Below are 12,532 nucleotides of genomic sequence, written 5' to 3'. Positions count from 1 at the left end.
CCTGTGACGCCAAAAAAAACGACGCCCACAATTTTGGCGCAAAAAAACGTCTGAACGTCAAATATGACGCAACCATACGCAAACTTCCGGCGTCAATTAGATCACTAGATGCAATTGTTATGATTAGTTTATATTTGTACACAAGAAATAGACTAATGTTGATAGTTAATGATTAAGCAACATTTAAGACACTTTTTACATATAGTCCACTAGATATATATCTTTAGTTGCACTTAATGGTAATATAAATTGTTATCATGCTTTTTATAAACATCATGTAAGTGCTGCCTATATGGATTCATCTGGGATTTAGGCATGGAATATCTATTATTTAGATATGGAATATCTTTTGTTGATTGCATAAAGGGTTCAGTCTTATACACATGGGATTTTTTCTTAATTATGGTGCTTTGATTAACTTTATATTGATTTTTTATATTTATATTTAATATCGCTTACCATCCACGTAAGGTATTTTATATTTGTATATCCCCATAGGTTACTATATTAGGACTATAATAGATTTGAATGTTAGAGCAGGCTATTTTAGTCCGATGTAGTGTTACTAGAGTGTAGAATTGAGCTTTACATATAGATGCGATAATTAGGGAAATTTTACCTGACAACTAATGACGAGCAGAGCTAGCTATTAACACATTGCCTTAACCGAAGCAGGTGGTACTGCAGCCGACGTAAGTCCATCACGAACCTATCGTGACGTCTTGAACACGGAAATAATGCTTCCGTGAATGATCAACAGCGTTCACAGTTACAAAGTAAGATCGAACTTAGTAAAAAGGTATTATATCATGTTATATACTACAATACATCAATCTATTTTTGAATAAGACCATTTACAAGCAATGATTCACATATTCTGGCATTGGATGCTAAGGTGTACGGGGGGAGATTGCCATAAGGTGTATTATTCAGATAATGGCTTGAAACAAATAGAGCATGATTATATACCAGATACTGTGAGTTATTGATTGACCAGCCATGGATTGATCAGTTATTTATTATTTTGTTGTGAAGTTGTTCATGTTTTAATTATGGTTTAATTGTAATATTATGTTTTAATTGTGATAGGTTATATGTAATGGTATATTCAATAACAACACATGTGTCCAATCACGCCCCTTGGGGTGTACCTCATCATGGATTGGTTATAATTTATTTTAAAAGTTCAGGAGATTGTAAGATGCTTTAAAGGGACAGTATACACTCATTTTCATATAACTGCATGTAATAGACACTATTATAAAGAATAAGATGCACAGATACTGATATAAAAATCCAGTATAAAACTGTTTAAAAACTTACTTAGAAGCTGTCAGTTTGGCTCTGTTGAAAAGGCAGTTGGAAAGCCCACTGCAAGTGGCAAATAAGACACTCCCCCCCTCCCCCTTCTTTTACATATGAAAAGACCCTTTACACAAACAGGACCAAGCTGGAGAAGGTAGCTGACAGTATTCACATAAAACTTTGGGGCTTGGTTAGGAGTCTGAAAATCAGAGCAATGTTATTTAAAAATAAGCAAAACTATACATTTATTTAAAAAAAAAACTTTATGGGCTATATAAATAGATCATCTACAAAACATTTATGCAAAGAAAAAATGAGTGTATAATGTCCCTGATGAAACGGCGAATCCACAAACCGAGAAATGCGTTGCATACAGGGGGCTATATGTCTATACCCTCTTCACTTTATTAATATTTTTAATGTGAGTTTTTTTTTAAAATAAACCATTTTTAACATAAGTGAAGTGTTAGCACCTTACTATTTGTTGTTCCTGGTGACTGACTGTGTTTGGAAGCTGTATCCGGTGTTCCAGTTTGAAGCCAGAAATAAGGTGAGCTGATACACCCTGAGATATCAGCACGTCACTACCAGCACATCAGGGTGCTTTTGAGAGATGTGAGTACCCATTTGGCATTCCTTGATGTTACACTGGTGGCTGTATCATTGATCTAGACATGAGGCGCCCCTCTGTTTTGTATTCATCAAAGTAGTCAATTTGTTTGTGTGGACTGTTTATTAAAACAAACTTTTTTGGTATTTATTTTTTGTGCTTTCATTTTTTAAAAACTTTTTTAAGATGCTGGTTGGGGCTAGGCTGCACTTTTAGCATTTAAGTCGCTAATACCCAAAATAATTTTTTTGATTGGCGCAGTTCAGTTTTTGAGTTGGTTGGTCCAGAGGTGTTCCTGCAAGGTTTGAGGTGTGACAAGAGGGTCTGGAACATGGCTAAGTGGGTATGAACAAAGATGGAACCCCCGTGGGCTGTAGTTTACTTAACTCAAATAGAAATTAATTTTATATCAGATGTCTACATTGCAATCAAAGTGGAACAAAAATATATTTCCATTTCTTACCAATATAGTGCTTCATACTTTCTTCCTTGGTGAAAACAGTGCCCATGTGATGTTCTAATGAGTCCTGCAAGGCTGCCATTATCTCAAGTCCATCAAGAAGCTTGTTATGATCAAAGTCATGTACACTGAAAAACACACAAACATTACAGGTCAGGTGATTTAAGAGAATTCATTTTAATTTACCACTTCCACTGTCCCTGCCCCCTGTAAGTACTGCACAGTAACATGCTTCACTTTTGCTTTTTTAAGTTAAACATACACAACTTCTACTAGGTCCAGGCAATACAGCCAATCAGAGGTTATATTCATTGTGTGCTCCAATGTACTTTTTTCCTCAGAGAAGTGAGAGACTAAAGAAGTATTACAGAAGTATTAGTGCTTCGAACTGTATTATTTGACCTTCTGGTGAGACAACAAACACTGAGTAGCGTAGTCTCCTTGAAAGGGACAGCAAACAAACACCTTGAAACTAGCCAAAATGTGTGTCCCTTTAAAGGGATAGTAAACCCAATTTTTTTCTTTCATAATTCAAATAGAGTATGCAATTTTAAGCAACTTTCTAATTCACTCCTATTATCAATTTTTCTTCATTATCTTGCTATCTTTATTTGAAAAAGCAGGAATGAAATTAAAAGAAATACAGGGAAAACTAAAATAAATACACAGATGCCTAGATTACAAGTGGATCGCATATATATATATATATATATATATATATATATATATATTATAATTATTCTTTATTTATAAAGTGCCAACAGATTCTGCAGCGCTGTCCATGGGTACAAAGATAAAAGTACAATACAATATAAAAGACACCAGACAAAGTTTAACAAACAAATACAGGGGGATTGAGGGCCCTGTTCCCATGGGAATTTACAATCTAGATGGGTAGGAGGGTGAGAAACAGGAGGTGAGGGACTGCAAAGGTGAGAATGATGTTAGTGTGGAGTTAGATGGGGGCAGCAATTATGCAAGTGGAATTCATTTGTTACTGATTTGGAGATAGGCTTCCATGAACAGAAAGGTCTTTAGGGAGCGTTTAAAGGAGGAAAGGTTAGGGGAGAGTCTGACAGCTCTAGGAAGTGCATACCAGATGGTTGGTGCCGCACGAGAGAAGTCATGTAGCCTAGCATGGGAGGAGGTGATGGTAGATGCAAGGAGCAGGTCATTGTTGGATCTTAGGGGGCGGGCTGGAGTATATTTGTTGATGAGTGAGGACAGGTAGGGGGGGGGGCTGCGTTGGTAAGGGCTTTGTAGGTCAGGATGAGAATTTTGAATTTAATTCTGCTGTGGATGGGTAGCCAGTGAAGGGACTCGCAGAGAGGTGCAGCAGATACAGAGCATCAGGGGAGGTGGATTAGCCTAGCAGAGGCATTTAGGATGGATTGAAGAGGGGAGAGGCGGGAGAGAGGGAGGCCAGTTAGTAGGTTATTACAGTAGTCAAGTCGGGAGATTACCAGGGAGTGGATTAGCTGTTTAGTAGTTTCATCACTCAGAAACGGACGAATTTTGGAGATATTGCGTAGGTGGTTGCGACAGGAGGAAGAGAGCAATTGGATGTGGGGTATGAAGGACAGATGGGAGTCAAGAGTAACTCCTAGGCAGTGGACTTGGGGTGATGGGGGATAGTGGTGTCACCAACAGTGATTGAAAAGTTAGGAACCGGGGTAAAATTAGAGGGGGGATTAGAAGGAGCTCAGTCTTGGACATATATATATATATATATATATATATATATATATATATATAAAACACAGAAGGGAACTGCACTCTCAGCCTGGACTGGGTACACATCCCATGACCCTGCAACATGCACAGCCCTGGGTGCTCAATAGCATTCACAGGTAGCTGTACTGTCCCAAGAGTCCCAGGCAGTTAACCCCTGACAAGTCTGGGTGCAAGGCCCATAAGGAAAATTACAAAACAAATTAAAATTAATACAACACACAGAGGAAGTCCAGCACTCACTTGCAAGCACTCAGCTAAGATTAAAAGTAAAACTGGAAGAGTTAGTTACCGCATCTGACAAGCCCAGGCACTATGTCATGGTCTCTCCCAAAACCTGGGTCGCTAGTACAGCCAAACAATGCAAGCACTCAATCAAACAAACAAGTCAAAGGTTCACAGGCTTATATAATCCCCCTAAACATACACAAAACACGAAAGGGGACCACACTCTTAGACTGGACTGGGTACACATTCTATGACCTGTAACATGCACAGCCCTGGGTTCTCAATAGCACTCACAGGCAGCTGTGCTGTCACCAGAGTCCCAGGCAGTTAACCCCAGACAGGTCTGGGTGCAAGGCACATAGGGAAAATTGCAAAAATAATTAATAAAACACACAGAGAAAGTCCAGCACTCACTTGCAAGCACTTAGCTAACACAACACTCAAGAAAGGGTACTTTTTTGATTGAACGCTCTTAGGTTTGACTTCCATGATCCATTAACATTGGGCAAAATTACGTTTATTGTGTATATGTTTTACATTATAATCTTTTTCTACTTGACGCTTCTTTTTATTTATTGGTGAAAACAAGTTGGGAAATGATTTATTGGACTGACATTTCACAGAGGTGTAGATAATAAAGTACAAAGTATTTTTTATTATTGGACAAATATTAATAAAAGTGTCATCACAATCTATTGTTCTTGTCAGTGCTATATGTTTGGAACATATTTTTAGACAGATAGATCTACTCTGCAATAAGCGATTCATGCTTTTTTTTTTAATAATAAAATAACACTTTTTTACAGTGAGGCTCATTGATGCCATTAACTCCCTTTTACATTCTTCTAAATTATTTCTTACCTAAAGATGCATGAAAGTCTAAAGTTTCATGATTCCGATAGATTCCGAATTTGCTTCTCTTATTAAATGTATCTCTTCCTTTTATTATCCTTTGCTGCTCATGATTCAGATAGTGCATGCAGTTTTAAGAGACTAGTCCCTTTCCATGAGAGCATACTAGGCTCAAGAGTGTGCAGTTGTCTTGATTGCTATATTTATAACATTGTTACAATCATTGACCTCAATTCCAATCTTTCCAAAATTCTTGTTCGATATAAAAATAGTATTAACTGCTATTTTTTTAATCAAAATAATCACAATCTTACTGAGTCAAACACAGTCAAGCTTGATAACTCTCTCAATATTTGATCTCCATTTCCCCACAATGGTACTGTTAATAACCAATAATGTCTGCAGAGGTGTAACTAGAAACCACAGGGCCCAGGTGCAAGAATCTAAGAAACACTAGTGAAGCATCATGTCACACTCACATGATATCAGGGCAGGCACCCCCTGTAGTTTCGCCCCTGAATGTCTGTCTATCACTAAAAAAGTGAATCAATACCCAAAAAGAATATAACCGCGAAACAGACATCCAAACCCTTTTCACAAGTAACATGGTCCTATCAGTGAATGCTTCTTTTTATTGTGGATTATTTGGGGTTAATGGAGTCAATGTGTGTGTGTGTTGCAATTTTCATAGAGTGGTGTTTATTTATAATACAAAGTAATTTGTTAAATGTCAATTACTATAGGTGTACATTGGTATTGATAACTGAATCTTTTTCTGTGTGTTTTTCATTTAATTTAAGATGATGATGTATTCATTAAAGTTTCATATTTGGTGTGATTTGATCATCATCGAAAAGGGCTGTTGTTGGTATGAGTAGCGCCATTTTGTTTTTTTTATTCCAAGATGGATTGGTGGTCTATATCATTATCATTTATGCCATTTATGTTGTTGTTTGATCTGTAGGTGTTGAGCATTTATTAAGGGCCTTTAATTAACAATATTTCTTCCTATATTTTTCTAAAACAGAAATGGTATTATCATTTGTATTGTGATTGTTCCAATGCCAACAAAAAGAAGCCGAAAAACAACAGATAAACTTGATCGACAAAACTGGAATAAACCCCATTGCTGTAAACACTGCTGCCATTTAGTGCTCAAGAGACATGCATGGTTCAGAGCCTACCTCAGTATGCTGTCATGAAAAGGACCTATGTTTCAATAAAGGATACTAAGAGAAAGAGGTACATTTGATAATACAAGTAAATTGGAAAGTTTTTTTTTTTATCAAATACTCTTTCTATATCATGAAAGTTTTTTTACTACAATGTTCCTTTAAGAGAGCACACAATAAAATGTACATCTTACTTTAGGATATATCTCTTTCTAATTAAAACTATACCATATGATATGGTCAATAACAAGCTCCACATATGGAAGAAGATTGCATTTGGGACATTTTTTAATTCCCAAACACTAATTTTATCATTTACAACACAAAAAAGAGATAAAAAAAAGAAGGAATAACATCCACACAACCAAGAAATTAATTATTTGGGATACAATATTTTTGGACTGGGATTCCACAGAGGTGTTATATAGTAGAAAGTAGAATTTGTATTAGACAAATACTGGTACAGGAATAATCACAATCTGTTGATTTATGCAATATCTGTTTGGAACAGTTTAGTTATATACTATATATACATTGACAGAACTAGAGTATGCAATGTTTTATATAAATATATACAGTATATATATCCTATCTATCGCCTAGATTCTGAGTTTTGTGCGCTATAGGGAATTTAACGACCACAACAAAAGTTGCGTTATTTAACCCCTTATATGGTTGCGTTGAGCTCCATACCGCACAAAAAACGAGTGCTATTTTGACATGCTCGTGCACACTTTCCCCATAGACATCAATAGGAAGAGCGGGTTAAAAAAAAAAACCTAACACCTGTGATCGCGGAATTAAAAGCTCCGTAACGCAGCCCCATTGATGTCTATGGGGAAAAAAAAAAGAAACGTTTAAACCTAACACCCTAACATAAACTCCACGTCTAAACACCCCTAATCTGCTGCCCCCAACATCGCCGCCACCTACATAATGTTATTAACCCCTAATCTGCCGCTCCCGATATCGCCACCACCAAAATAAAACTAACCACTAATCTGCCGCTCCCAATGTCGCCGCCACTATATTAAAGTTACTAACCCCTATTCCCTTGCACCCCAACATCGCCCACACTATAATAAATCTATTAACCCCTATTCCACCGCTCCCCAACATCGACGCAACTAAATAAAGTTATTAACCCCTAAACCTCTGGCCTCCCACATCAGTACCACTAAATAAATCTATTAACCCCTAAACCGCCAGCCCCCCACATCGCAACAACCTAAATTAAACTATATTAACCCCTAAACCTTACCCTAACCCAACCCTAACCCTAAAAAACATAAAAAACACTAAAATTACAAAAAATAAAAAAACCTACTATTACAAAAAAACTAAATTATACAAATTAATACAAATTATTCCTATTCTAATACCCTTTAAAAAAAAAAAAAAAAAACACCCCCAAAATAAAAAAGCCTAATATAGAATAAACTACCAAGGGCCCTTAAAAGGGCCTTTTGCAGGGCATTGCCCTAAAGCTAACAGCTCTTTTGCTACAAAACAAACACCCCCTAACAGTATACAAACCCCCAACCCCCAAACCCACAAAATAAAAATAAAGTAAAACCTAATCTACCTATTACCCTGAAAAGGGCATTTGTATGGGCATTGCCCTTAAAAGGGCATTTAGCTCTTTTTCCTGCCCTTAAAGGGGCATTCAGCTCTTTTTCCTGCCCTTAAAAGGGCATTCAGCTCTTTTTCCTGCCGTTAAAAGGGCATTCAGCTCTTTTGTGAAATGCCCAAGCCCTAATTTAAAAAAAGAAACCCACCCCAAAAAGAAAAGAAAAATACATAACACAAAATAACAAATTATCAAAAATAATAAAAATTATTCCTATTCTTATACCCATTTAAATAAAAAAACACCCCAAAATAAAAAACCTAATCTAGAATAAACTACCTTTTGTAGGGCATTGCCCTAAGTTAAACAGCTCTATTACCTGAAAAAAAATGCGAAGACCCACAACATTACAAACCGCACCCCCCCCAAACCCACAAAATAAAATACTATCTAAAAAAACCTAAGCTACCCATTGCCCTGAAAAGGGCATTTGTATGGGTATTGCCTTTAAAAGGGCATTTAGGTCTTTTGCTTTGCCCTGAAAAGGGCATTTAGCTATTTTTGAAAAACCAAAGCCTAAACTAAAAAAAAAAACACCCAAAAAAACCCCTTTAAAAACCTAACACTAACCCCCGAAGATCCACTTACAGTTTTTGAAGTCCCGCTTGAACGATCTTCATCCAGGCGGCGAAGTCCTCATCCAGGTGGCGAAGTCCTCATCCAGGTGGCCTCTTCTATCTTCATCCAGGCGGCATCTTCTTTCTTCATCCCGGCGGTGCAGAGCGGGTCCATCCTGAAGACATCCGGCACAGAGCATCCTCTTCATACGCTGCTGTATGTTCAAATCAGCCAATAGAATTTCAGTAGCTCTCATCCTATTGGCTGTTTTGAACATCCAATAGGATTTCAGTAGCTCTCATCCTATTGGCTGATTTGAATTTCCAAAATCAAATCAGTCAATAGGAATACAAGGGACGCCATCTTGAATCGTGTACCTTGCATTGAAGATTCAGTATACGGCGGCGACCGTATGAAGAGGATGCTCCATGCCGGATTTCTTCAGGATGGACCCGCTCCACGCCGCCGGGATGAAGATAGAAGATGCCATCTGGATTAAGATAGAAGAGGCCGCCTGGATGAAAGCTTCTCGCAGCCTGGATGAGGACTTTGCCGCCTGGATGAAGATAGAAGAGGCCGCCTGGATGAGGATTCGCCGCCTGGATGAAGATCGTTCAAGTGGGACTTCAAAAACTAAGTGGATCTTCGGGGGTTAGTGTAAGGTTTTTAAAGGGTTTTTTGGGTGTTTTTTTTTTTAAGTTTAGGGTTTGGGCTTTCGTAAAAGAGCTAAATGCCCTTTTCAGGGCAAAGCAAAAGAGCTAAATGCCCATACAAATGCCCTTTTCAGGGCAATGGGTAGTTTAGGTTTTTGTTAGAGTTAGGTTTTTATTTTGGGGGGTTGGTTGGGTGGTGGGTTTTACTGTTGGGGGGGGTCTTTTGTATTTTTTTTTTACAGGTAAAAGAGCTGTTTAACTCAGGGCAATGCCCTACAAAAGGCCCTTTTAGGGCTATTGGTAGTTTATTGTAGGCTAGGGTTTTTTATTTTGGGTGGGCTTTTTTATTTCGATAGGGCTATTAGATTAGGTGTAATTCTTTTTTATTTTTGATAATTTTGTTTGTTATTTTTCGTAATTTAGTGTTTGTTATTTTTTGCAATTTAATCTTTTTTTATTTTTTTGTAATTAGATAGTTTGTAATTTTTATAGTAGTGTTAGGATTTTTTTTAATTTGACAGGTAAGTTTTAATTTAAGATAGGGAAATTGTAATTTTAATCTAAAATTACGGGGGCGTTAGGTTTAGGGGTTACTAGTTTAAATTAGTTTTTTGTGATGTGGGAGGCTTTTGGTTTAGGGGTTAATAGTTTAATTTAGTATATTTTGTTGTGGGGGGCTTGCGGTTTAGGGGTTAATAGGTTTATAATAGTGGCGGCGGTGTAGGGCTTAATAACTTTAGTATAGTGGGGGCGATGTGGGCGGATGGCAGATTAGGGGTTAATAATATTTAAATAGTGTTTGCAAGGTGGGAGGGCGGCGGTTTAGGGGTTAGGTTTATTATAGTGGTGACGATGTCGGGGAGCGGCGGAATAGGGGTTAATAAATTTTATTAGTGGCAGCGATGTCGGGGGCGGCAGATTAAGGGTTAATACGTTTAATATAGTGTTTGAGATGCGGGAGAGCCTCGGTTTAGGGGTTAATAGGTAGTTTATGGGTGTTAGTGTACTTTGTGACACTTTAGTTTTGAGTTTTATGTAACAGTTTTGTTGCGTAAAACTCATAACTACTGGTCTCAGATGGCGTTACGGATCTTGTCGTTATAGAGTGTAAGGCAAGTTTTTTAGCCTCCCAGAAAAATTCGTAATACCAGCGCTATGGAAGTCCCATGCAAAAACGTAATTTTTACGAGTGTGATACTGGCGTTGCGTTACAGACTAAAAGGCTTGCAGTACACCTATACCGTCAAGACTCGTAATGGCTGCGTTACTGTTTTAACGCTGAAATTTCAATTTTTTCAGCGTTAAAAGACGAATGCACACACTTGTAATCTACCTGTATGTTAATAGCTAGCAAGCAGCACATCTCCATTTCTGCAGGGTGAAATGTATAACATATGTCCCATACTTCAATGCTCCATTTGCTGTATAGGTCCAATACATTTCTGTCCTGAAATCCATTGGCTTTGCTTGCTATAGGTTCATGGCACTATAGTAAGATCTAGTTCTATCTTTTAGTCTGTATAAATTCAGTTTCAATTTGGAGGCACTTTTCTACACAGAGCCAATTTGGTAACTCCACAACAACTTCCCCGTTTACAAAGTATATATTTCAGAGAGAAAGCAGGAAAAGAGTAAAGGGTCTAGGATAATGAGGTGAAGAAGGAAAAGAAAATGAACGGTTAATGTAAAGAATATTACATATTAATATCAATATGACATGACATGTTATCTATCTATTTAGTACACATTCTCTTATATTAAACCATTTAATATATACAATGTTTGCTGTCAGTCTATGGTCGGATTTAGATGAGTACACCTGATTTATAAAAGAAAAGGATATCAAATCCATAGCTCTGACGAATATGTCTACATTGCTCTGCTTAAAGGGACAGACTAAACCAGACTTTTTATTGTTTAAAAAGATAGGTAATCCCTTTATTGCGCATTCCCCAGTTTTGCACAACCAACAATTATATTAATACACTTTTTACCTCTGTGATTACTTTGTATCTAAGCTTATGCAGACTGCCCCCTTATCTCAGTTCTTTTGGCAGGTAAGGCACTCAAAGCTGCAGAGACTGCAGAAGTCAGTTGTGCAGCAAAATCACCTGGTAAATATACACCCCAAGGAACAGGTTGAGAGGAACCGCAGGGCACTACTTGTGAAACTGCCAAAGCTTGGGACATCTGAGGAGAAAGTTGTCACGGACAACATTATCCTGAGAGACAGATGGCTCTGAGAGGGTATCCTTATTTTTAGACAATAACATCTTATTTACAAATGTGGAGCAAAACTGCACAGGAGGAATATCTGAGCCTCCAAGCAATACAAACATTTGTCAAAATACAAAGATAAATTTGTATCAGGGTCCATAATGCTAAAAATTGGTTCCCAAGAGTAAAAAATATAAGATCTAAAACTTCAGTAAAGATCTCTAAAATTATCCCTTATATTTTAAAACAAAAAAATGCTTAAGTTTAAAATTATCAACTTTCAAAGGAAGGATTCCTCTAAACAGTAGAAATAACAAACTCTAAACCAATGGCACCTCTATAACCCCAGCTCTGCTGAGGACTTACCACTATGGTAACCAGAAGTCAAATCACACTAAAGAGTCTAAGTATGGACCGCTCTTTAGACTCGAAAATGCCTAATTCGTCAGAAGCTCAAGACCAGGATCTTCACCTAGTCTCTCTGGATCCAAGCCTGCTTCGAAGTAGGGAAATACTACGCTCTCAAAGTCGGCTGTGAAGAGAAAGCTGTAGAGCGGAGAGCGGTCATGGCCGCAACAGAGAAAATCAAACAACGCCACAGAAGAAAGCGTGCAAGTTCTGTTGCGCTGTCGGCACTAACAGTAAAATAAAATAAAGAAGGAAAAGTCCATAGGGCGATCTAGCCCTAAAGCATACCCAATAAACAAAAAAAAATTCACTATAAGGGCAAATTGTTACTCAGCCCAATAAGTAATGTCCCACTCTCATAGCCAGCCTCAGATCAAAAAGGGAATCCATTAACCCTTTAAACTACTTTACAGATACAGTGCCCTGTCAGTGTGTCCTTAAATATATCCCCAAATAAAGACATAATTATGTCCCATATTATGTCCACTGAGGTATTAACCTCAAAAGTGCTGAATCATTCTAACCTAGAAAGGGAGAGCACTTACCTGTGAAGCTGTGCAAGAAACAGCTTCTCAGATATGACAGACTCAACCGACCCCTGACAGGGACCTGTAGAAAAAGAAAAGCAGAGTAACCAACCCTGGTTTTCTATAACGGGGTAGCATAAATGTTGGAAGGGAAGCAAAGACTACCTCACCATCTTCAAAC

General features: G+C 37.7%; 1 protein-coding gene across 1 annotated transcript in view; it reads right to left on the bottom strand.

Annotated features, from left to right (window-relative positions):
* The window catches only part of LOC128655712 (multiple coagulation factor deficiency protein 2 homolog), a 70,985-nt gene that overhangs the window by 45,313 nt on the left and 13,140 nt on the right, over positions 1-12,532 (bottom strand). Inside the window, exon 3 of the mRNA XM_053709289.1 lies at positions 2,379-2,503. Coding sequence (XP_053565264.1) covers positions 2,379-2,503 — 125 coding nt within the window. The remainder of the gene's footprint in view (positions 1-2,378; positions 2,504-12,532) is intronic.

This window comes from Bombina bombina, chromosome 4 (genome assembly GCF_027579735.1).
Source record: "Bombina bombina isolate aBomBom1 chromosome 4, aBomBom1.pri, whole genome shotgun sequence".
NCBI lineage: Eukaryota > Metazoa > Chordata > Amphibia > Anura > Bombinatoridae > Bombina > Bombina bombina.
Note: the sequence above shows the minus strand (reverse complement) of the source record. Positions and strands in the feature narration are given on the sequence as shown.